The 22,830-nt window shown below is 38.5% G+C and overlaps 2 protein-coding genes across 3 annotated transcripts; one reads left to right on the top strand and one right to left on the bottom strand.

The window, feature by feature from the left end:
* Nucleotides 1-1,021: 1,021 nt before the first annotated feature.
* Nucleotides 1,022-3,105, bottom strand: LOC113009813 (C-C motif chemokine 25-like). The gene is made up of 4 exons (XM_026148385.2): nt 2,947-3,105; nt 1,771-1,882; nt 1,548-1,636; nt 1,022-1,460 (listed from the first exon to the last, which is right to left on the bottom strand). The coding sequence occupies exons 1-4, from the start codon at nt 3,008-3,010 to the stop codon at nt 1,453-1,455; spliced, it is 273 nt and encodes a 90-aa protein (XP_026004170.2). The 5' UTR covers nt 3,011-3,105; the 3' UTR covers nt 1,022-1,452.
* A 7,146-nt stretch (nt 3,106-10,251) lies between these two features.
* Nucleotides 10,252-21,869, top strand: LOC113009620 (plexin-C1-like). 2 transcript variants are annotated; one of them, XM_026148045.2, is made up of 15 exons: nt 10,252-11,683; nt 12,223-12,345; nt 13,241-13,375; nt 13,450-13,550; nt 13,625-13,730; nt 13,809-13,974; nt 14,210-14,312; nt 15,163-15,238; nt 15,615-15,656; nt 15,761-15,894; nt 16,412-16,591; nt 17,486-17,594; nt 20,635-20,814; nt 20,904-21,071; nt 21,467-21,869. In XM_026148045.2, the coding sequence occupies exons 1-15, from the start codon at nt 10,688-10,690 to the stop codon at nt 21,575-21,577; spliced, it is 2,730 nt and encodes a 909-aa protein (XP_026003830.2). In that variant the 5' UTR covers nt 10,252-10,687; the 3' UTR covers nt 21,578-21,869. The 2 variants fall into 2 exon arrangements, with proteins under 2 accessions (XP_026003830.2, XP_080147531.1); XM_080291405.1 differs by having other exon boundaries at nt 10,555-11,683; nt 15,163-15,268.
* The last annotated feature ends 961 nt before the right edge of the window (nt 21,870-22,830 follow it).

Here is a 22,830-nt window from a genome sequence, read left to right as displayed (position 1 = left end):
AATGGAGCACTGTAACAAAAAATAATTTCCCCCAGGGATCAATAAAGTATTCTGATTCTGATTCTGATATACCATTGCATCCCCACCACCATCAGGAAGCATGGATCCATGCTGTCATTTTTTTTTATCCCAAATTCTGACCCTACTTTTGAATTTTGCAGCAGAAATTGACCAGACAATGTTTACCCAGTCTACTACTCTCCAATTTTGGTGAGACTGTGTGAACTGTAGCCTCAGTTTTCTGTTCTTAGCTGACAGGACACCCAGCTGCACACAGTGTGGTTTTTTGCTGCTGTTGCTCATCTGCTTTAAAGTTCCATATTTGGTGCATGTAGAAAGCCTTTTCTGCACAAGTTGGTTGTAGTGAGTGTTTATATGAGCTACAGTTGCTTTCATGAGCTTGGAGAAGTCTGGCCATTCTCCTCTGACCTCTGACATCAACAGATATTTTCTGTTTTTCACTTTCTGTATCGTGTGGAAAATCCCAACAGGTCAAAAGTTTCTGAAATACATATGCCGCATTATGTGGAAAATGTACCAAGTATGTAGGAATGTAATATAAAATGTAATAAATACATTTTCGTGGGAGTACTGTGAGTAATATGGAGACATGACTAATGTTGGAAACACACTTACAATGGAGCACTGACAGCTAACAGAACCAGTTTTAATGTGTGCATGTGACTGTTGCTTTAAGACAGATGTGAAATATGTTGAATCTGTCCTTTAATCCCGACTGGATTGATTGGTTAAGGCAACGCATTCACTTTTATCTCAACTCTGAGTGTTGGATTAAGTGTACAGTAGAACAAATACCTTGTTTAATGTATTTTGCAGTTGTAGCACATAGACAATTAACAGCTCAAATCGCTGCCAAAAGAATATATCAGAGATTACTGAATCAAAGGCTGGTTGCTTTACCTCATCTGGGCCTTCTAGAAAACACCAGAACAGGGATCAGATATTTAAAACAGATCCAGGCTTTTCTGATTAATTACAAACTTTTGTAGGACAACAGAGGTTTTGTATGGTTTTGCTTTTTATTGGCAATAGAAAAACACAAAGTACAATTATAGTGCTGATACAAAAATTAGCAAACCTGTTGTATATAATGAAAAAATAAAGTGTATGTTTCTCTCAGAGATGCACTTTGTATTCACTCACGATTCAAAGCTGAATAGTACAATATCATATATGTTTTATATACATTCATTTTCCCCACAACCGTTCTAACATTAACGTCTTAATGCCAAATGTATCTTATCTGATATATACATGGGTGTCAAAAAATAATTAGAATTTTCTGACAGTTATTTATGGTTCAGCCTTTAAAAGGATTAGGATACAGTATTTTTCTGTATTGGTGAACTGTGCACATGACCAAAGGATGATATATGATGTCTGACAGTTCGTTGAAGCGTCCGCTGTCCTCTCTGATCTTCCTTTTCTCGCTTAGCCATCTGTAAAGAGGCAGGAGTTATGATGATTCATGTGCATAACCTGTGAAAGTGTATGCCATTTTAAGAGCATGTTGTGTAACTTCTTACGCATTAAATCCAGCCTCCTCATCTCCTTCTGCACCCAGTGATCATTTGGATTGGCACACACGGGTTGTTCCCTCTTCTTCCACTTAAACCTACACATATGAGTATCATTATTAAAAATCTGTGGATAAATGGGGATCAGTCACTTCCTCGGTCTGTGCCAAGTCATTATGATGGAATTTGACAAAATGTGCCAAAAGTGAAGGACTTCACAGTTGATACTCACAAAACAGCTCTGATGTTGCAGTCCCCATCTGTTTCCTGCATAGTGTAACTGACAAGGTTTCTCTTCTTTTTTATCTCATGAACGTAGCCGAGGCAGCAGTTGGCATACGAGCCTGGAGAGAAAGTTAAAGAGAATTATGATCAAATAAACCAGCCCACTGGAATTTGACCGTTTTGATGATTTGAACAGATCTGAACGTCTGCCAGAGCAGCCCAGGAAGATTCCCACATCCCCTTACTTGGGGATCTTTTTCAGGATCTATTTCAGCAAATTCACCGCTCACCCCTCTCCTTAGTTTTATTGTTGTTTTTAGCTGACTTTACCTTAACCTCAACATCTCTGCCTGAACTGATGCTGCTGATTGAGAATTCCTCTGAACAAAGCCAGCTTGCACAAATGCTGAGAAAATATGATGTCTGTAGACCTGTTGCACTTGGCAGCAGCTGCAAATAATTTCACAGCATGCACTGAAAAAAAGTGAAAGCACTTGAACATGAAAGGGCTGGTTTTACATGAAAAGTATTTGGATCCTTTAGGAATCTTTACTTTAATCAAAGTAGCAATACTACAGTATAAAGGTATCAATAGTATTTAATCAGATAAGTAGTACTCATTTCAAAATCATACCCACATTACTGGTTCATGATTAATGTCTGTGTCCCTCCCTTGAATGTTGCAGCTGCATCAAAGAAACAATTATTTTAGACATAAACATACAGTACTTAATAAAAATGATTTTGTTTTAGTCCAACTTTACTTTTCTTTTATTATTCAATTGTTTAAGAATTTTTTTAGAACTTCATTTATTATTTAAGTCCTCTGTACATGTGACAGCTGTCCTTATGTCCTTTTTAAAATTCTGCAGATTGCCACATTCAAGTGATCATGTGCATTTAAAGAGTTGTGATAAATGGCTTTGAACAGAATCTCATTCACTGAAAAATTGTCCTCACAGTTTCAAAGAGATGTGGCTTCAGGAGCTGTGGTTAAACCAGAACAGGTCATAAAAAGAGACACTCAGGTGCATATTTTCAGTAATTTGCTTTGTCCAGAAAATGCTTTTGAGATACCATGAAGAGCTGCATGGTTAAACTTTTGTGAATTCTCTTAAAAATACATTTTTAAGTGGAAATGTTAAAGTAGTGATTTGAAACCAGACAATTCTGTTTCACTTACCTTGTGCCAGACTCAGGTACGTGCAGAGGAAGAGCAGCATGAAAACAAAAGCATGAAACTTCATGGTTGCTGCTGCTGTTCTTGTGTTGCAGACTGCACAGAAAGTTAGAGGCAGAATCTATCACCCCCACTGTCTTGAAAATGTTGGGCAAATATATAGTTTTTTCTCAAATCCCTCCCTCAGAGCTATTATGAAAGAGCACAGAGGGAGGGATTACTTTTTGTTTCTTTAGCTGAATCAACACAAAAAAACCCCAAAGATAACACAGTTTGACATACATAAAGAAAGAGTTATTAGCTAAAAAAAATAAATAATAAAAAATATTTATATCAGCAAGTGTCCCCTTTAAAAACTGAGGATAATCTAGCTGTCATGTGAAAGGCTAGCTCAATTGTTTTGAAGGAAGAAATATGACCCAGTTCATCAAAGGTCATAAACATGATACTGGAGTCGTGCAAGGATGATGAACTAAATTGAGGGGCATTTTTTAAATGTAAAATATTGTATTTTATTTATTTATTTTTCCATCCATTTTTGTAATAGCGTATCTATTTCAGGCACACAAAGGGACCGAAGCTTAGGTGGACCCTGGAAAGGTCGGGGCTAACGTAGAGACACAAACATTCTTGTTCACATTTACACGGCTGCCAATTAACCCAACATGCATTTGGAGTGTGGGAGGAAGCCAACATGACATCCAGCCATTAATCAAAAGACATCAGTGTAAATTTGGGGAAGCCTTTGAGCTGCAATCTTTGGGGATTCAGAGAAGAGCCAGTAGCACCAGAACAACCGTTAACACTATTAACTTTAATACTTGGACAAACATTTAGAGTCACAGATTATACTACATAAAAAGACAGAACATACAGTAACTGTGGCTGTGGAAATCTGTGGCTTGTCCCACATAAACTGAGAAAGTTACATTTTGAGCTCCATCTAAATTTTTTCACCTTTTTATCTCATTTGTATGTACAAACTGTTTCCATTTAAATCCTCATTTAAATAATTATTCAATAAAATTAATTTTTAAGTCATAGTGATCAAAAAGTCTTTCAGCAGAGAGAAAATCCAGTTCACACATTACACATAAAGAACTTGTCTGGCAGTACCTGTAGTCTGGGTTTGATGGCAGGTAGGGATTTCTCCAAAACCAAACGCTAAACAATGAATGTTCATTAGATTAACTGAGATCCAGTCACTCATTAGAGCTTTCCAGCCACACATACGTAATTGTCAATATATGTGGCTTTGTTGTCAGACTTCTCTCTTTTCCCTTTTGACTCATGGAACTCAAAGGTAACTGGATAAACATCATTTTAAATATTATGTTTCCATCCAAGTATGAAAGTTTTTAATACTTGGAGGATTTAAGCCTTGTCTCCTCTCCTATTGATGCTTTACTTACTCAACAGCTCACACAGTGAATTGTGATATAATAAAGGTTTTACCCTGGTCTATGAATGCAAATGTTTGTAAATAATATAATTATTTATTTATATATTATTTTATTCCTTAAAAAATGTCCAACATACGTTCACAGCTATAATGATCGTAATTACTGATTTTATACGTAAAAGACACGTGGCAACATGATGCATTTAGTGGATTTTATTTAATTTGTTTATTTAATTCATTTAATGTACATAATTCACCTACTTGCTGCACACAATGTCCCCCTTGTATATATTCGTTAATGTATATAATGCTCTTCTCTCCCCTTTTGCACAGTCGAAGAGCGAGTCAGGATACATTTCACTGCGTTTTGCATTTGACAAATAAAGAATCTTGAATCTTTAATGGCTCGAGTGCGCCATCTAGTGTTGGTGTGAATTACTTCTTGCAGAAAATGATCTTGATCATCTGTACAAGTTTCTTACTGATTGAAGAAGAAGAATTAGAGGATAAGAAAGTACAAGTAGATCTGAATTAGATTCAGATCTACTTGTACTCTCAAGTCCAGTTTTCCTTAACTGGCATAAGATATCCCTTTATTGTTTGAAAATGTAAATAGAAACAAAACACTAAAGCTATTCTGTTACACCTGTATGCAAAAAACGCACTGCACCCAAAATAATTTGCAGTTCAGCAATTCTGATCTTTTAGTTTAAACTTTTAGATGAACTTTAAAAAAAACAAATAAAGTATTTCAAGTAATATTCCAAAAGTAATTTAAAATGCAATTTTATGCAGATTTCAAAAACTCTTTGGTTCTGAAAAAAGACGTGCAATATCAGCACAAAATAATGTTTAAATTTAACAACTTAAAAACAGAACAGGTTGGAGAAGGGACTCTTTTATAATTAAGGCTTAACATAAACATAAACAAAATTTTAAATATTAGATAATACAAGCAAACACAAAATGCAGTTTCTAAATATACCCAAACCTGCATGCAGACTTCCCATGTCTCAGTTAAGGTCAGAGTTCATAACTCCACGAAAAGAAAGAAACTGGGCAAAAATGGTGTGCATGGCAAAAACCACTGCTGAGCAAAAGGAACATGATGGCTCATGCCAGTTTTGCCAGAAAACATCTTCCTGATCACCAAGACTTTTGAGAAAATGCTCTGTTGACTGACAAAGGTTTACCTCTTAGAAAGGTTTGAGTCCCGTTTCATCTGGCGTAAAAGTAACACAGCATTACAGAAAAGGAGCATCATACAAACTGTATAATGGGGTGGTGGTAGTGTGATGGTCGGGGTCTGTTTTCCTCAGGACCTGGAAGACTTGCTGTGGTAAATGGAACCATAAATTCTGCTTTCTACCAAAATCTCCTGAAGGAGAATGTCCGGCTATCTGTTCATGACCTCAAGCTGAAGCACGGTTCTGTAGCATGCCAATGATCCAAAACACACAAGCAAGTCCACCTCTGAATGACTTAAGAAAAACAAAATGGTAAATGGACTGGTTTTTATATTAGTGCCTTTCTACTCTGAGCGCTTTACACAACTTGCCTCATTCACCCAAGCACTTTTTCTAGGCTCTAAGCACCTTCTATCTAACATTCACAGTCCGATGGCTGCATCAGAGACCAATATGGGGTTTGTATCTTGACCAAGGATATTTGGCATGCAGCGTGGAGTAAGGTATCGAACAACCAACCTTCCGGTGAGTAGGTAGGTGACCTGCTCTACCACCTGAGCTACAGACACCCCAAAATGAAGACTTTGGAGTGACTTAGTCAAAGTCCTGGTGTAAATGTGAGACCTGCCTCTATGACATTCATTTAACCTCTTTCTAGATAAAGTATGGTGGCAGGACAATAAGACTTGGGCCGCAGTCTTCTTTACACAAGGTCCTTCAAATACGGCGTTTCCTGCTGATGCCTTGTGTTATTGTTGGTAAGTGATTTGATTCTGTCTGCTTTTTATTTTGTGCCCTAAACCTGAAACAAATAAAATGTTGTTTTAAATTAATCTTACATTTCAAACAGCTATTTTCAGAAAATTAAATGCAGCAGATGTGTAGTTCATGTTTTCTACTCAACTTTACTGATGATGTTTTAGTTTTCTGCTGTGTTTATATACTGCTCTTTGTCTTTCAGTGTTGGTGGTTATCTTAGTTTGGCAGAAGACATTCACAAGTGAAATGAATAAGCTCTGGCTGCTGACTGGTTATATTCTATAACCAGGCTAGTAGATTATGTATAGCATATTCAATACTATAACCTATAATACTAGAAGTGCTGGATATACAAGTCTGGCCTAAGTCTTCGGGCAGAAAGACTACCAGGAGTTGAGTTCACTGTCTTTAATTAAGCTCCACAGAAGAATTGGTTACATCAGAGCTTCCCATGTGTAATCCAAATGTGGTGCAGCCATACATGTACTTATAGTTGTAGAAGATACAGTATATGCGAATATGAGCTTGGATGTAGGTTCATTAACACACACGTCATCACACAAAACCGTGTTACAACTGTGATGCTCTGCTGCTGCTCCTTCAGTCTCTCTCCCTCAGCTTGCGCACATGACCACTGATGAGCTCATTGCCTTTGGGTGCGCTTGATTCTTTCCTCTAGACATCCTGAGGCCAAGTCAGCAGGGAATTTTCTGTATGACTGGTGGTGACTAAGAAAAAGTTCCCTCTTTGTCTCAAAATATGTATTACAGGGGTGGGGAGATCCAGGCCGCAAGGGCCAGCGTCCTGCAGGTTTTATATGTCACCCTGGGTCAACACACCTGAATCAAATGATTAGTTCATTACCAGGCCTCTGGAGAACTTCAAGACATGTTGAGGAGGTAATTTAGCCATTTAAATCCGCTGTGTTGGATCAAGGACACATCTAAAACCTGCATGACACAGGCCCTTGAGGCCTGGAGTTGGACAACCCTGGTATATTAGGATTTCTTTCAAAATTTGGCTTTTGTTGCATCTGCGAGCAATTTCTGAATTGTTTAACATAGATGTAGTTTTATCTTATAAGCTACTTAATAGTTTTGACTGTTGACTGGAGGTAGCACTTTCTACTACAGCTCGGTAATAAAGCGGTAATAGAAGAGTAACAAGGCAAAAACAAGAACATAATAATGTCGTAATTTAAATGCATGCCAATAGATGTATGTAATTCCAAACATAAAAAGGTTTTTAAAATTATACAAAATAAAGAAGAAAAACTAAAAAGTACAAGAAAAGGGTGCACTGTAAAATATAACTTGTTGTTTCAACTTAAAAATATGATGTAAAGGGCTGCCTTAAAATTTTAAGTTAAGTCAAGAAATAGAGTTTGTTCTTGTAACACAACTAAATGTTATGTTGATGAAAAATCACATGTTGTCTAAACTTTTGTCTTAGTTTAGTTGACTGCGATTTGTTAGTCAGTTCAACTCCTTTAATTGTCATTAAAGTTGGGAAAAATTGGGAAAACCCTTTCAGCTAAATTAAAATAATCTATTGTTTAAACTCTTGTCATAGTTCAGTTGACTTGGGTTTTTTAGTTAATTCAAATACTTTAGTAGTTCTTTTAACTTAGGAATCTATTTTAGCTTAACTAAAATTATTTGTTAGCTAAGTTGATTTAAGTTTATTAATTAACTGAGCTCTTTAAGGTAGCTGTGTGAACTCATAAATCAGTTTCATTTTAATTATCAGGGTTGATTGACTGGATGTAAAGAAAATGTGTATTGAACATCTTAAGTATTTTTTTTTTAGCTTTCCAATTTCGTCCATTTCAGCAAAACTACCTGTTAGGTTTATCTCAGGTTTAAATAAATTTTCTTCTGTTTACAGAAAAAAATAAAACCCCACAGATTCCATTAAAGTGTATCTGATCATTGCAGGCAGAACGTTTGTTTCAAGAACATGACAAGACAATTACTCATGAGCACCCAACATTCACCATTTATTGTGCCATCTTAGTCATCTGAGAAACAGAAAAATCTGTGACGTAGCTCATCAGGCTCACAATCCATCAAAACTCATAGGTTGCTCCCTGTGAAGCAATAAATTTGAACTGGGTCTTGAGCCCAGTTTGGGTGAAGACAGATTGGGTGATTATTTTGCACAAGTTTGATTAAATTCTGACCAATACTTTAGGAGCAGTAGTGATTCTTGTGAATTGCGGACAGCTGGTCAACCGAACCCTCACCATGGCATGAGCTTATCAGACTTTCAACAGGATGAGATAAAAACTGCTGTGTTAAAAGTAACAACATAAAGTCTGCATTAATGTAATGTATCAACGGGACACTTGCCATTTTAGAAAAGTTATTCTTTACATTTGCAATATTTTTAAACTTCATTGTGCTCAGTCACACCTGTTCGCATAAAACTTGGAATATTAAAATAGTACAAAACCTTTGATAAGTGACAGTAAAGATCAGTTTACAACAACTAAGACATCAAACTCTTGTATTTGTCTTCAATTACAATTGCAACAAATTCCACAGAACCAATTTCTCTGAAAATGAGTGCTGCCTGCTTCTGAAACATTTCATAATATGAATATTTCAGAAACATTGGTTTGACTCTGCTCAATTGCAAAACAAAGGAAAAACTACTGACTTGCATGAGATAAGCATCTGCAGAGTCCACCATTATATTGTTGATAGCAATCACGTGGGACAGTTTTGAATCCTGCTGTGCTCAACTTCCCCACATTGTCAAGTTCACATAAGTTGCTGATTTAGCTGGACATGAGTTTTCAAGTTAGCTTTTTTTTTATGTAATTGGGACATTTTTAACTTGTAATTCTATGTTATAACAACAACTTCAGTCATCTATCATCAAACTGATATAGAATAATATGTTACAATAACAAACATCTAGAATTACATTTTACAGTGTGTGGTTCCTGAGGAGGAAGAATGGGGAGCAGAGAGAGGTGAGAGATGCCCAACTGGGCAACAGATAACGTCAAATTTGCCTATACTTGATGTTACTGTACAAATGGTCCAGTGACCTGTTTCCTCTGGTAGGACACTACCATGTTGGTAGAATTTGGGGAGTACAGATTTCAAACATACCTGATTAAAGTCCTCAGGAACAATATGGACGCCCTCCACATTGGCCTCTAAGACTGGTGAGCAGTGACTGTCTATAATTCTACTGTTATGGCACCAACCCTGAAGCACATGAGCACAGAGCTCTAGGCCCCTTCCCTTAGAGTCTTTGTTGCCGTCATGGCAGTGTAATGTCTGGCCCGGTACCTCGACTGATGCATTGGGGATGTTTGGACGAAGGATTCAGCTACAAACAACACTCACAGAAAAAGCAGTTGTAGTAAATCTCTGATTGCAGCTCATCTGGTTTGTTTACCGAGGGATCTGGCATTGGTGAGATGGATGGAAGTATGAAATGCATTTATTAAAGTGACTCTGCATCAGTTAGAGATATTTCTTGAAGGATGGTCAGTCATTAGATCCTGCTGGCCCAACAAGAAGTGAAGTCATTTTGGATAACATGAGCAATGTCATTCTGATAATTCTAAGTCAAAGCTGAACTTAACTATGCATATTTATTTTGGGGTATTGTTTTAAAAAAAAAACATGATAGCACTTCATTAATTTGTCTTTAGGTCTTTGTTTAGAATGAATAACCTGTGGTTCTGGTTTCAGGGTCAAGCACAGTGACTTTTCTTTGTCCTTCTTCCATACAGTAGTAAAGTAAAGGTAAAATTTTATTTATACAGCACCTTTTAAGATGTCATGATGCTTTCTCAATCATCCAGGAAAGTAAATCTCCAAAAGTTGATTCTGTTCATTTGGACGTAGCGTTTTGTGGGAGAAACGTTTCGTCACTCATCCAAGTGACATCTTCAGTCTCAGCTGACTGCAGGTTTCCCCAATCTTATGCAAATGTACTGTTTATAAGATTGGGGGAACCTGGTGTGAATGGCTTTTGTTTCAGAATCATTTCTGAGGTCATATCTTTCCATTGATTTAAGCCAAATCTGACTTTACACTAACATTTATGGAAGGTTTAAAGAATACAGCTGAGGGCTGTAATTGCGATGATTTTGCTTAGGGACGCACTATATCCGGCTTTTTTTTTTTTTGTAACATTGACCTGTACAGAGGTACGGGGTGAAAATGAGACGGAAGCTGCTGAGTGAAAATGTTCAAATATTTTCACTTTCGCTTGGCACGCTCCAGCCCTCCTCCTTCCAGCGGTTCTCTTTTCAGCTGCGCGCGCTGCTCGCGCTGCGCTTCACACACAACTTTAGAGACACAGAGAGCAGAGAGCCACGCAGAGCATCGCTGTGTGAGCATGTCCCAGGTAGAATTATCGTTATTATAAGATGATCCTGCTGCTCGCTCTGCTTTCTGTTCTCTCTGGAGAACTGGGTCTGTGCCGGAAGGAGGATGAAGGCTTCACCTTTGATGGAGACATCCGCCAATTCGCCGTGACCCCCAACATGCTTTACATCGCCACAGAGGAGAGGCTGTACCAGCTGAGCCACGACTTGACTTTGATCAACAGTCTGACCCAGAGGGGAATAATAAAGACCGGAAACCAGCAGGATGATGTGCAGTTTCACCGGGTTTCTGACACAGCTGAGGGGAACGCAACTTTCAGCATCAACGTGTTGTTGCCTTTCACAAAGAATGACTCGCTGATCAGCTGCGGTGTGACTGACGATGACTGCGGCCACTGCGAGATTCTGGACCTGAAGAACATCTCCAAGCTTCTGCACAGAGAACACATCCAGGTGGGACCTCTGAAGCGCAGCAGCAGGTCAGTCAGCTTTCTGGTGGATGTGAAGAAGAAAACTCAGGCTGACACTTACATTCTGACCGCGATCCAACAAAACACAGAAAAGCCCGAAAACAATAAGTGTGGTATTAATCGGCAGACTGTCAACCTGCAAGATACAGATAACAAACAGGGTGGAGGTATATTTTCTCTAACTGATGGAGCTTCAGGCACACCTGGGATCAAAAGTAAAGGTGATGTGGAGTTTGTTGACGGGTTTCAGATCAATTCAACCATCTATCTGTTCTCCAACGCGCTCTCAGCTCAAACAAACAGAGTCCGTCTCATTTGGCTTGAAGGCGAAAAGAGCAAAACTGATACACTCAAGTCTCTGCGGGGCGCGACTCTCAGTGTCTCTGACAGTCAAAGCAGCAGACTCGTGGCCTCCTCGGTCATCCCGGGGGAGCTTTGGAGCGGCGTGTTCAGTGTGGATGGAGGAGACACCAACACTCAGCTAATGGTGTTTGACATCAGCCCTGATTACAGCAGTGATGCCGACAGAGATCCAGACTTCTACACCTCTGTGCCATCAGAAGTGACGGTGAGAGCTTTTCAAACTCTGATTTAATGGTTCTTAATTTAATGGCTCCAGTATCCTCTGGATAAATGTCCCTTTAAAAAAGAATAAAATAACTAAAATATACATTTTAACTACAACAAAAAGAAAGTTTTGTTCTTTTGTGCGTCTTAATAGAGTTAATTTTGTAATATCATTTCAGCTGCTGGAAAAATCTTGTCATGTTTGAGCATCATAGACTGAAGAAAGATGAGAGAGCAGTTTAAGACTTTTGTACAATTGGTGATAAAATAATCCATATATTTGTTTCTCCACACATACTATAACAAAAAAAAATGTTATCTATGAACCAGTTTAACTATTAAGCCAACTGTGGGATGTCCTAATGGCCACACTTCATGTCTGAACCTCATATTTCAAACTAAAATGACAAAATCAAGAAATTCAACTGACTTTGGTGACAATGCAGCAACAGACATGCTTCAGTGAGGCTTCAGGACTTTCAGTACTTCTGATGTTCAGTTCTTCAGGTCAGTTATTTCTGATGTTTTTCTGTTTCTCAGCCAAAGATCCTCAAACCGAAGGCAGTGATTTTCAGGCAGAGCTACATGACCTCAGTGCTGGCAGTGAGGCAGAGAGGCTGGATGGTTTTCTATATTGGGACAGGAGACGGACAGCTCATTAAGGTTTGTATAAATTATCATATATCAGTTATTATTAACAGAAAGAAATAAAGCTAATGTTCAGTATTTCAGAGGCCATCTAGTAGCAGTAGGGTGTCTATTGAGAAACTGTTAACTAAACAAATTTAATGCATTAACTGTTTAGGAATTACAGCCATTTTTATACACAGGCTGCCATTTTCACAGTCAGTTGAGGCCTAATTTCGTTATGTCACAACATTTCGCTGGAAGTCAACGTATTAGGCCCAAAGAAGTGTCAGTGCAAGTAAACAAGGCTGAACAAGCAAAAGAAAGCAGACAGATGGCAGAGCCTGTAGGAGAAGCCAAATCAACATTCCAGATCAAGAACATCCAACGAGTCTGAACAAGTACAGAAGACAACCGATGTGGATGTTTGCAGCAGTGTTTCATTAGTTTACAGCTACAGAGCATCATGGAATCCCAAGAAAACCCTTGGAGAAGTAGTTTTGTCATCCTTTATCAAACTTTGAGTTAAAGAGACACCTTCAGGAATGTATATACGGAAACCATTGTTTACACTCGGGCACAGGAAGACCAGATTAGACCTGGCTGAAAACATCTCAAAGATGCCTAAAAATAAATATTTGGACAGAAACAAAGATTTACTGGATGATGGTTAACGGGGGGAAGAAAAGTGTAAAAGCTGTATAGTTTTGTTTTTAGTGTAAATTCTAACATTAACACTTGTGATCTTAATTATATGATTATCAGCTTTATTTATTTTTTACATTCTTCCTAGAGTCCCATTTTTTTCAAAGCAAGGTTGTAACTAGATTAATCACTCACACTGCTTCTGATTTGACATAAACAACCAAACAATACAAACCCCCCCACTGAGTACAGAAACAATAGTACAGTCTCTCCTTCTTGTTGTCAGCTGTCTGTGGACAAGAACTATCACGCTGCCTGTCCCACGGTGCTCTACAGGACCAGTGATGACCGCAAAGTGTTTCCCAAATTACATCTGGATCCAGTGGGTCGTAAGCATCTGTATGTGCCATTTACAAACCAGGTACTTATATTATTTACTGATTATCTTAACGTCACATGTACCTGTGCTGCATTTTAAAGTGTTTGTTGTTCTAGGTGAAGCGAGTTCCTGTGTCAAAGTGCAGCACGTACACAAATGTGCAGGAGTGTTGGTCTGCACAGGATCCATACTGTGGTTGGTGTGGCTCTAAAAGCAGGTGAGAGAAAGAACATGCAGCTGATGTCTCCAAACTATTCTGAACTTGGTGATCATTTCTCCTTCTTCTCCTAGCTGCACATTTGAAGATGACTGCACAGATTCAGACTGGCTGTCCATTCCTGATGAGTCCCAGCACAAAATGATTTCCCACAAAGTTGAAAAGGACACAAACGGGCAGGTACAGCTTACAAACACACTTGGGACTGTGATCATTTGTGGCTTTCAGGTGTTTCTCACTTATGTTCTTCATTTTCAGATTTTACTAAAAATCCACACACACTTGACTGTGGGCCAGGAAGGGCCGTCTAACTTTGCCTGTCAGTTCGTTGGAAGGTCCGGCTCGATTTGTGCTTCAAATAACCCTCCTCCACATTTCCCACAATGCACCTGCATCCTGTCTGATCGTACGCTTCCTGCTGATGGTCAGTGACTTTTCAGAAATAATTCCAGGAATAAAATGCTTCACAACAAAAGTTATTTATTGATTTGTAGTATTTGCCAAAATAAGAAAATTAAATCAGAAATATTAATGACAGAGCTACTCTGACAGATGAAATATTCTAACTGTTTATTATTATAGTGGTACAGCTCAAACATATATACTACTAATAGTAGAGACTTTGACACTTAAGTTTTTTTGTTTTTTTTAATGTACAGGTCTGCATGTCACAATAAAATTCAGACTTGGGACATCACAGCTGTCAGAACAACTGAGGTTAAACGACTGCTCTAACATGAGTGGACCACCAAGTTTCATGTTGTAAGACCATTAATACTAGAAATGATTCAACGACTCAGACTGTGGACAGACTAAAGTGGTCCTGATGTGATTAACAGAAAGATCAGACAATCAAGTCGCAGTTAGAAATCAAAGAGAACGAAACCTTACTGATGAAAGCTGGAAAAGTTGAACAATTGAATGAAACTGTACGGACAGGATGGACCAGAGACGAGTGGTCTTGTTGTGGGAAGTCTTTATACTGGTTTATTTCAGCAAAGCCATGAGCTTGCTCATGGCCCGGAGCGTACTTGAAAACATATTTTCATTATTAAATGTTCTCGGCAGTAAACTCATACAGCGTCCTCAGTTCAGCTGAGCTTTGTTCAGTAGAACTTCTTGGCTGAACATCTGCTCTCTTCCTGTTATTCATTCAGGATGACGCGGACTGGGTGTTTCTGTTTCTGCATGAAAAGTATGGCAGTCTCTTTTCATTCCCAAAAGTACACGTAGTTGATTCCTCTTCTTGAATCCTTTCCTCGGCATCTTGGTCCCTCCTACCAGCTGTGGCAGCAGAGGAAATGAGGAAGAGAGATATTTAACAAAATAAGACATCCTGTCAGTTAAGACATAAATGAACCATAAAGAACTTTAGCGACTGTGGCTGAGGAATAAGAACTGCTTCAGTGCAGATTGGATTGACTGAGGCGACACGCAGTTTTCCTCAGGAAGTGGGTGGAGAGCAGGCAGGTGGGGTCAGCGTGTGTGTTCGGAGGTCCAGGTGGTTATGAGTAGGAAAAACAAAACAGCTTTGTCCTTCTCTCATTCATGCACTCCTTTTTTCCCTATGGTGCTTTTTTGTGCTCATCTCACTCCTCTGTTTTCTGCTCAGGTGTCGGCAGTGTATCAAAGCTGGTTGTGGATGGAACAAAAACAGCTGTTCCTGGGCTAACCAAGGAGAGACTGGTGTACTAGTGACTGATTTTATGGATTTATCAGTCTGTGTGCTACATTATTTTAAATTCATCACTTTTTAACATTCAGCAAGAAACGTGGGCTTAATGGTAGAAAACAACATTTTTAGTAAAGGCCAGACATGCTAAGAAAAACACAATTACTGAGCAAATTTCCTACTGATTAACTTATTTTGAGGATGACATTTTCAAGTATTTATTGCTTCATCAATACAATGATTTCCATGTTTAGTTTATAAAAAATAAAAATGCTTTTATTAGCAGTTTTCCTCTTTTTGAACTAAGATAATGTTAGCCACAACAGGTCCTAGATCAGTTCTGATAGATTACAGTGCTACGCACATGCTAAGTGCTGAATCCCCTCCTGCAGGACAGAGTTTGCCAAGAGTTGGAGTCTGGGAAGAACTTCTCCGTGAGTCTGATCCTCATTGTTCCTCTGACACCTAATCCACATCCAGTATAATGTCAGCAGAAAGAAATTAAATTATCTGTTTTTTTTGTTTGTTTCACTGTCAGATCCCAGAGATCTCCTCCATCACTCCCAGTGTGGTGTCTTTCTATGGGACAAACCATGCAGTGTTATTAGGTCGTAACCTTGGTGATGTGAAACGAGTGAGGATCCAGACACACGCTGACTGTACTCCAAAAGAGTGAGCCACTGTACACATAACTAAGACGATGCTGGGAAATGACAAATTAAAGAGCAGATTTTAATACAGGGGAACACCACCCATATTACAAACCTACATATTCTATAATTTAACCCTCTCAAAGCAGGTGTTGCCGATTTGCAACAGTTAAAAACTAACAACCTGATTACCCCACATACATATTTTATGAGTTTTTTTTACTCAGAAGTACCACTGCAGGACTTGGTTGTGCATTAGCAACAAAAAGTTTAATTTGAGCCTGAGAGGGTTAACTTTGACAGGTCAATTCTAAAATAGTTAACAGTGTGTTTCATAAAATACTAACAAATCCAGAATATGTACAATAAGAGTCACCCTTCACACAAAACAACAATAAAATATTAAATAAAGAAACAATACAAGGATTCAAAATTAAGGTGCAAAAGAAGAAATTAGTAAAAATAAAACAACAAGTTTTGTCTGTTTTCAGGTTTTCTGCATATCGTGGTGATGTCATTGAGTGTGTGTCTTTGCCCAGGTCTCCTGTTTGGGGCAACACTGGTATCAGTCTGACGTTCCACATTCCCACCACAGAACTTAAAGGTGTGGCCAGCGTCTGCGTTCTCCTCCCAGATGGTAGTTGCCATGGTGAGGCTAACATCACTTACCGCTCATCGCCATCCTGTGGCAACGTTACTCCAAGCAGCAGCTGGATGAGGTAAGATTAGTTTTGCACAAAGCGTTAGCGACAGCTGCTGATGGTGGATCCAGAACTTCCAGCAGCTAATGTCACAGAAAGAGTTTAAACTGAAGCTTTTAAACTGGATGACTAAAAGGAACTAGTGCTGATAACTGATTTTGAGGAGGTGGTCACCTCTGACTAAATTCAGTTTAGTTTTTAGACAAATCAAATCAAATAGAACCAAATTAACAACCATACAATATCTGCAACACATTTAATGTGACATATGGAGAGCACTGTCTCTAAGAAATTATCTTCTGAGAAGTGCAATAAAAAAAACCTGATAAATCAAAATAATAATCATCTGCAGTTCATTTTAACAGGGAGTCTTCCTGAGGCAATAAAGGCCGATAGTAAAGGTGGTGTTAATGATCCAAATCTAAAACTACTTTAGTCTTATTTATTTATTACAAATATAACATGTTAGTGGGAAAGAATAGAGACATGGATATTTTTCTGCTCCATCAAGCAATAAGCTTATTGTTACACCTTTATTGAGCTCTGCTGGTTTTCTGCTATAATGCTGTAGATCTTTCTTCCATTAAGAAGTGATGCAGCATCATTTTTATTCTCAAGTAAACTCTTAAAGAACCCCACGGTGATCCTTTCATGCTTTGGCCTTTATAGCTACAAAGCTAAATTTGTTGTTTTAGTCCATCAGACACTTTGGTCTGCATCAGAACACAACTAGGTCATCCTCAGATGATGACTCATTATACTCTAGTGTATAGAAATCTCTTAAACCTGCAATGGGAGCCACTGCAGTACAGTTTTACCATTACATTGAGGTGTCATTATAAGAATTATTCTCTGTGATCAAGAGTCTTTCATAATCTCTGCTCTGCATAAATGCTGCTCTGTGTTTGGTAGTGGGAAGAGGAAGCTCACACTCATGGGGTCTCACCTGGACCTTGTTGAAGGGGTCGTACACAGCCACGCCAAGCACGACGTCAAGCTTCCCATCGACAGCAGCTATCAGGTCTGCAGACACACACAGTGTAAATGGGATTGTTGTTACACATCAAATATATCATTTTACATAATATGTCTTTCTCTGGTTGATTTACAGAGGTAAAGATGTCATGGTTCAAACTTTCAAATTTTAAAATGTTCAAAATGTTGGCTGATTTCAACATGAAAGCAGAACACATTCAGACTAGATGTGTTCTTAAATGCCGTTCAAACAAACGTTTGTTCATCATTTTAAAAGGTAATAGGATGAACACTAGTGAACGATGATTACAAAAGCGCTCATGTTAAATGAACAAACAAATAAACAATGAACTAACATTAAAGCAAGCTTCAGTGTTTGAGAAGACAAATTAATCTGCTCCACTACCAGGTTTTCTATTCATTGTGCATGTGTATGAAACGTGTGCACACCCGGGTTTTAGTCAACTTAAAAAATGAGATCAAATAATTTCAAAACTGTTCTCATCTTTAACTCTAACCTGTACAATATAATTTCAAAACCAACTAACCAACTATGTTTTTAAAAATTATATATTTTTAAATATATTTAAAAATAATAATAAAACATCCAATTAGTTGGTTGCATACGTGTGCACAAACTTAGTTAGCCCAATACTTTGTGGAAGTGCCTTTTGATTAATCAGAGGATTGGGTCTCTCAGCATGGCATATCTGACCTGCCTATTCTTACTTGCACCAAATGTGTAAAATGTGAGAGCATGTGCACAGGCATCTTCTGCTCATCCCACAGATTTTTTAATGGAAATAATTAGACCCCATCTTATCTTAAAGACAGCATCGTATCATATCACCCCCAATAGAGCACTTTGCGCTCAGACTATTGATTCATTGGGTATTTAAAAGTAGAATGGGAAGCAGAGCCTTCAGCTTTCAGCTCCTTCTCTGTAGAACCAGCTCGAAGTTTGGATTCAGGAGACAGACACCCTCTCTACTTTTAAGATTAGGCTTAAATCTTTCCTTTTTGATGAAGCTTACAGGGAGTGCAGAATTATTAGGCAAGTTGTATTTTTGAGGAATAATTTTATTATAGAACAACAACCATGTTCTCAATGAACCCAAAAAACTCATTAATATCAAAGCTGAATGTTTTTGGAAGTAGTTTTTAGTTTGTTTTTAGTTTTAGCTATTTTAGGGGGATATCTGTGTGTGCAGGTGACTATTACTGTGCATAATTATTAGGCAACTCAAAAAACAAATATATACCCATTTCAATTATTTATTTTTACCAGTGAAACCAATATAACATCTCCACATTCACAAATATACATTTCTGACATTCAAAAACAAAACAAAAACAAATCAGCGACCAATATAGCCACCTTTCTTTGCAAGGACACTCAAAAGCCTGCCATCCATGGATTCTGTCAGTGTTTTGATCTGTTCACCATCAACATTGCGTGCAGCAGCAACCACAGCCTCCCAGACACTGTTCAGAGAGGTGTACTGTTTTCCCTCCTTGTAAATCTCACATTTGATGATGGACCACAGGTTCTCAATGGGGTTCAGATCAGGTGAACAAGGTGGCCATGTCATTAGTTTTTCTTCTTTTATACCCTTTCTTGCCAGCCATGCTGTGGAGTACTTGGACGCGTGTGATGGAGCATTGTCCTGCATGAACATCATGTTTTTCTTGAAGGATGCAGACTTCTTCCTGTACCACTGCTTGAAGAAGGTGTCTTCCAGAAACTGGCAGTAGGACTGGGAGTTGAGCTTGACTCCATCCTCAACCCGAAAAGGCCCCACAAGCTCATCTTTGATGATACCAGCCCAAACCAGTACTCCACCTCCACCTTGCTGGCGTCTGAGTCGGACTGGAGCTCTCTGCCCTTTACCAATCCAGCCACAGGCCCATCCATCTGGCCCATCAAGACTCACTCTCATTTCATCAGTCCATAAAACCTTAGAAAAACCAGTCTTGAGATATTTCTTGGCCCAGTCTTGACGTTTCAGCTTGTGTGTCTTGTTCAGTGGTGGGCGTCTTTCAGCCTTTCTTACCTTGGCCATGTCTCTGAGTATTGCACACCTTGTGCTTTTGGGCACTCCAGTGATGTTGCAGCTCTGAAATATGGCCAAACTGGTGGCAAGTGGCATCTTGGCAGCTGCACGCTTGACTTTTCTCAGTTCATGGGCAGTTATTTTGCGCCTTGGTTTTTCCACACGCTTCTTGCGACCCTGTTGACTATTTTGAATGAAACGCTTGATTGTTCGATGATCACGCTTCAGAAGCTTTGCAATTTTGAGACTGCTGCATCCCTCTGTAAGATATCTCACCATTTTTGACTATTCTGAGCCTGTCAAGTCCTTCTTTTGACCCATTTTGCCAAAGGAAAGGACGTTGCCTAATAATTATGCACACCTGATATAGGGTGTTGATGTCATTAGACCACACCCCTTCTCATTACAGAGATGCACATCACCTAATATGCTTAATTGGTAGTAGGCTTTCGAGCCTATACAGCTTGGAGTAAGACAACATGCATGAAGAGGATGATGTGGACAAAATACTCATTTGCCTAATAATTCTGCACTCCCTGTATAGTTAGGGCTGGATGAGGTGACCCCAAATCCTTCTTTAGTTATGCTGTAATAGGCACAGGCTGCTGGGGGATTCCCATGATTCACTGTGAGTGTTTGCATTTTCACTCTATATATGTTTATAAACCACTCTGCATTTAATCATTAGTTATTATTAGTCTCATGCCCTCTTCCACAGTGTGTCTGTGTCCTGTCTTCCTTCTCTCACCCCCAACCAGACCAACATGTCAGATGGCTGCCCCTCCCTGAGCTTGGTTCTGCTAGAATTTTCTCCCTGTTAAAAGGAAGTTTTGAACGTTCTGTTGAATTTAGGTCTGTGTGTGTGTGTGTGTGTGTGTGTGTGTGTGTGCGTGTGTGTGTGTGTGCTTTTCAGGTCATGGTAGCTCCTGTGCTAAAGAATTAGTGCTCAACTATATTTAAAAAATAACATCACTTAAGCATCTCATCCAGACATTGACTTTATAACACAGAATGTATTTAAACTCCTTGCAGAGTCTCAGCTATGACACACCTGAAGCTGAAAGCACTTTGATGATTTCTAGCAGCACTGTGTTTCTAAAAGCAGCCAATGAAACTTTAGCCTGCTCTTTAAACATCACCTACCATCCAGAGCCTGAGTTTACCAGCTTCACAGCCATAAGGACAGGAAACAATGTCCGCATCACCTTAAAGGTAACATTGTTACTTTTGCTTTTTTTTTTTTTTATCGCATGTACAAACAGGAGTTCATTAAAGGTCAAACTTTGTTTCTGTTATTTTAGAAAAAGTCAGACAAACTGGAGATGTCAAAAGACGAGTTATCAGTGTGGGGCGTTCAAGACACACAGGAATACGGCTGTATCCTGGTGGCCAAAGAAACCAGTAAAGAGACTGACTCCTTCAGCTGTGAGATTAAAGGGCTACCCAACACACGATTCCAAAAGTTAAAGGTAAATCTTTCTTTTAAGCTATAGGCAACACTTTCATAGAGATACATTTGTTGTGACAGTAGGTCCAACATTATAGCAATCGTGTTACCATACAAAGTACACAAAATATATTTCTGATATCATTTTAAATGACCGTTTTCTAAAATAATTCTATAGATACGTGATATTGAACTTCAATACACAATCAACATAAAACAAAACAAGACTGATCAAATGAGTCTGTGGTGAGAATAGCAAAAGTTTTGAGTAGAATCTTTAAACTTGTATCAAGTCCAAAAACATCTATTAAAACATCATTTTTTAAACAGTTATGTTCAAATTGTGATATTTCCTTGAGAATAGTTCTGCTGCTCTGGTGAGACTTCACCCTGTGAAATGCTTTTTGTATTTTCTAGATAAAGTATGGTGACAAGACAATAAGCCTCAGTGATTCTTCATCACACCATGTCTCTCCAATACTGCTTTCCCTGCTGATAATTGGACATATTGCCAGTAAGTTGTGTTGACATATTGGCTTTTTCTATAAACCCTGAACAAATTTCAATTTCAATTATGTAGTACAATTTCTGGAGACCTTTTCTACTCCATCTTGACAGCGTTCTAGTTTTTCTGCTCAGGTTAAATTGGTTACTGTTTGGCTTTTTGTATTGGTGGCTATCTGTCTATGGTGGAGGAGACGCCCAGGGAGATGAATGGATTTTGACCAATGATGCCCCTCTCTCTGTTCAAGTGTTTTCATGTTATGTCTGTTTGATTAATAAATCACTTTGATGAATAAATCTTCCTTGTTTAAAAATGTGCCATGGTGTGTTCTCCCTCTGTTTATGACCTCTTGATGTCTTTTATTAATAAAAATTATAAAAAACAAAAACAAAACACCAAATATAATAATATACACCAGAATCTCATTATAGCTTTGGAGTATGCTTGTGCACAACATCCCACAAATAACTCAAATTTCAAGAGAATTTTCTGGGAAGACATAATTAAATACCAATCATATATATATATGATTGGTATTGGTATATATATATATATATATATATATATATATATATATATATATATATATATATATATATATATATATATATATATATATATATATATATATATATATATATATATATATATAAATGGTGGTGGCTAACCAACCGGACATAGTGGTGGTAGACAAACAGAAGAAGACGGCTGTAGTGATCGATGTAGCGGTTCCGAATGACAGCAATATCAGGAAGAAGGAACACGAGAAGCTGGAGAAATACCAAGGGCTCAGAGAAGAGCTCGAGAGGATGTGGAGGGTGAAGGTAACGGTGGTCCCCGTGGTAATCGGAGCACTAGGTGCGGTGACTCCCAAGCTAGGCGAGTGGCTCCAGCAGATCCCGGGAATAACATCGGAGATCTCCGTCCAGAAGAGCGCAGTCCTGGGAACAGCTAAGATACTGCGCAGGACCCTCAAGCTCCCAGGCCTCTGGTAGAGGACCCGAGCTCGAAGGATAAACCACCCGCAGGGGCGTGCTGGGTGTTTTTTGTTTATATATATATATATATATATATATATATGTATACGAGTACAGCATTCTTTATTTCTATTAAATATCCTAAAAATGAGCTACTGTACCTTAAACACAAGTGAAGTTGGAAGAAACTTACATACTTTGGATTCATGTGCCAGGTCACTAAGGAGTTATTTTTTCCTTCCCATATTTTGGTTAATCGGTAACCTCACAATTCAGGATAACTTCAGGCTGTTGCCCTT

This window comes from Astatotilapia calliptera, chromosome 17 (assembly GCF_964374335.1).
Source record: "Astatotilapia calliptera chromosome 17, fAstCal68.1, whole genome shotgun sequence".
Lineage (NCBI taxonomy): Eukaryota > Metazoa > Chordata > Actinopteri > Cichliformes > Cichlidae > Astatotilapia > Astatotilapia calliptera.
This window is presented reverse-complemented; position numbering and strand designations above follow the sequence as displayed.

Bases quoted from the DNA above. Each gene is read 5' to 3' on its own strand.
- LOC113009620 (XM_080291405.1), top strand. From the start codon at position 10,688: ATGATCCTGCTGCTCGCTCTGCTTTCTGTTCTCTCTGGAGAACTGGGT. The intron at 13,376-13,449 runs GTACTTATATTA...TTGTTGTTCTAG, and splicing joins ATGTGCCATTTACAAACCAG to GTGAAGCGAGTTCCTGTGTC. The intron at 15,895-16,411 runs GTGAGCCACTGT...GTCTTTGCCCAG, and splicing joins GCTGACTGTACTCCAAAAGA to GTCTCCTGTTTGGGGCAACA.
- LOC113009813 (XM_026148385.2), bottom strand. From the start codon at position 3,010: ATGAAGTTTCATGCTTTTGTTTTCATGCTGCTCTTCCTCTGCACGTAC. The intron at 1,883-2,946 runs GTAAGTGAAACA...CTTTCTCTCCAG, and splicing joins GTACCTGAGTCTGGCACAAG to GCTCGTATGCCAACTGCTGC. The intron at 1,637-1,770 runs GTGAGTATCAAC...TCATATGTGTAG, and splicing joins TGCAACATCAGAGCTGTTTT to GTTTAAGTGGAAGAAGAGGG.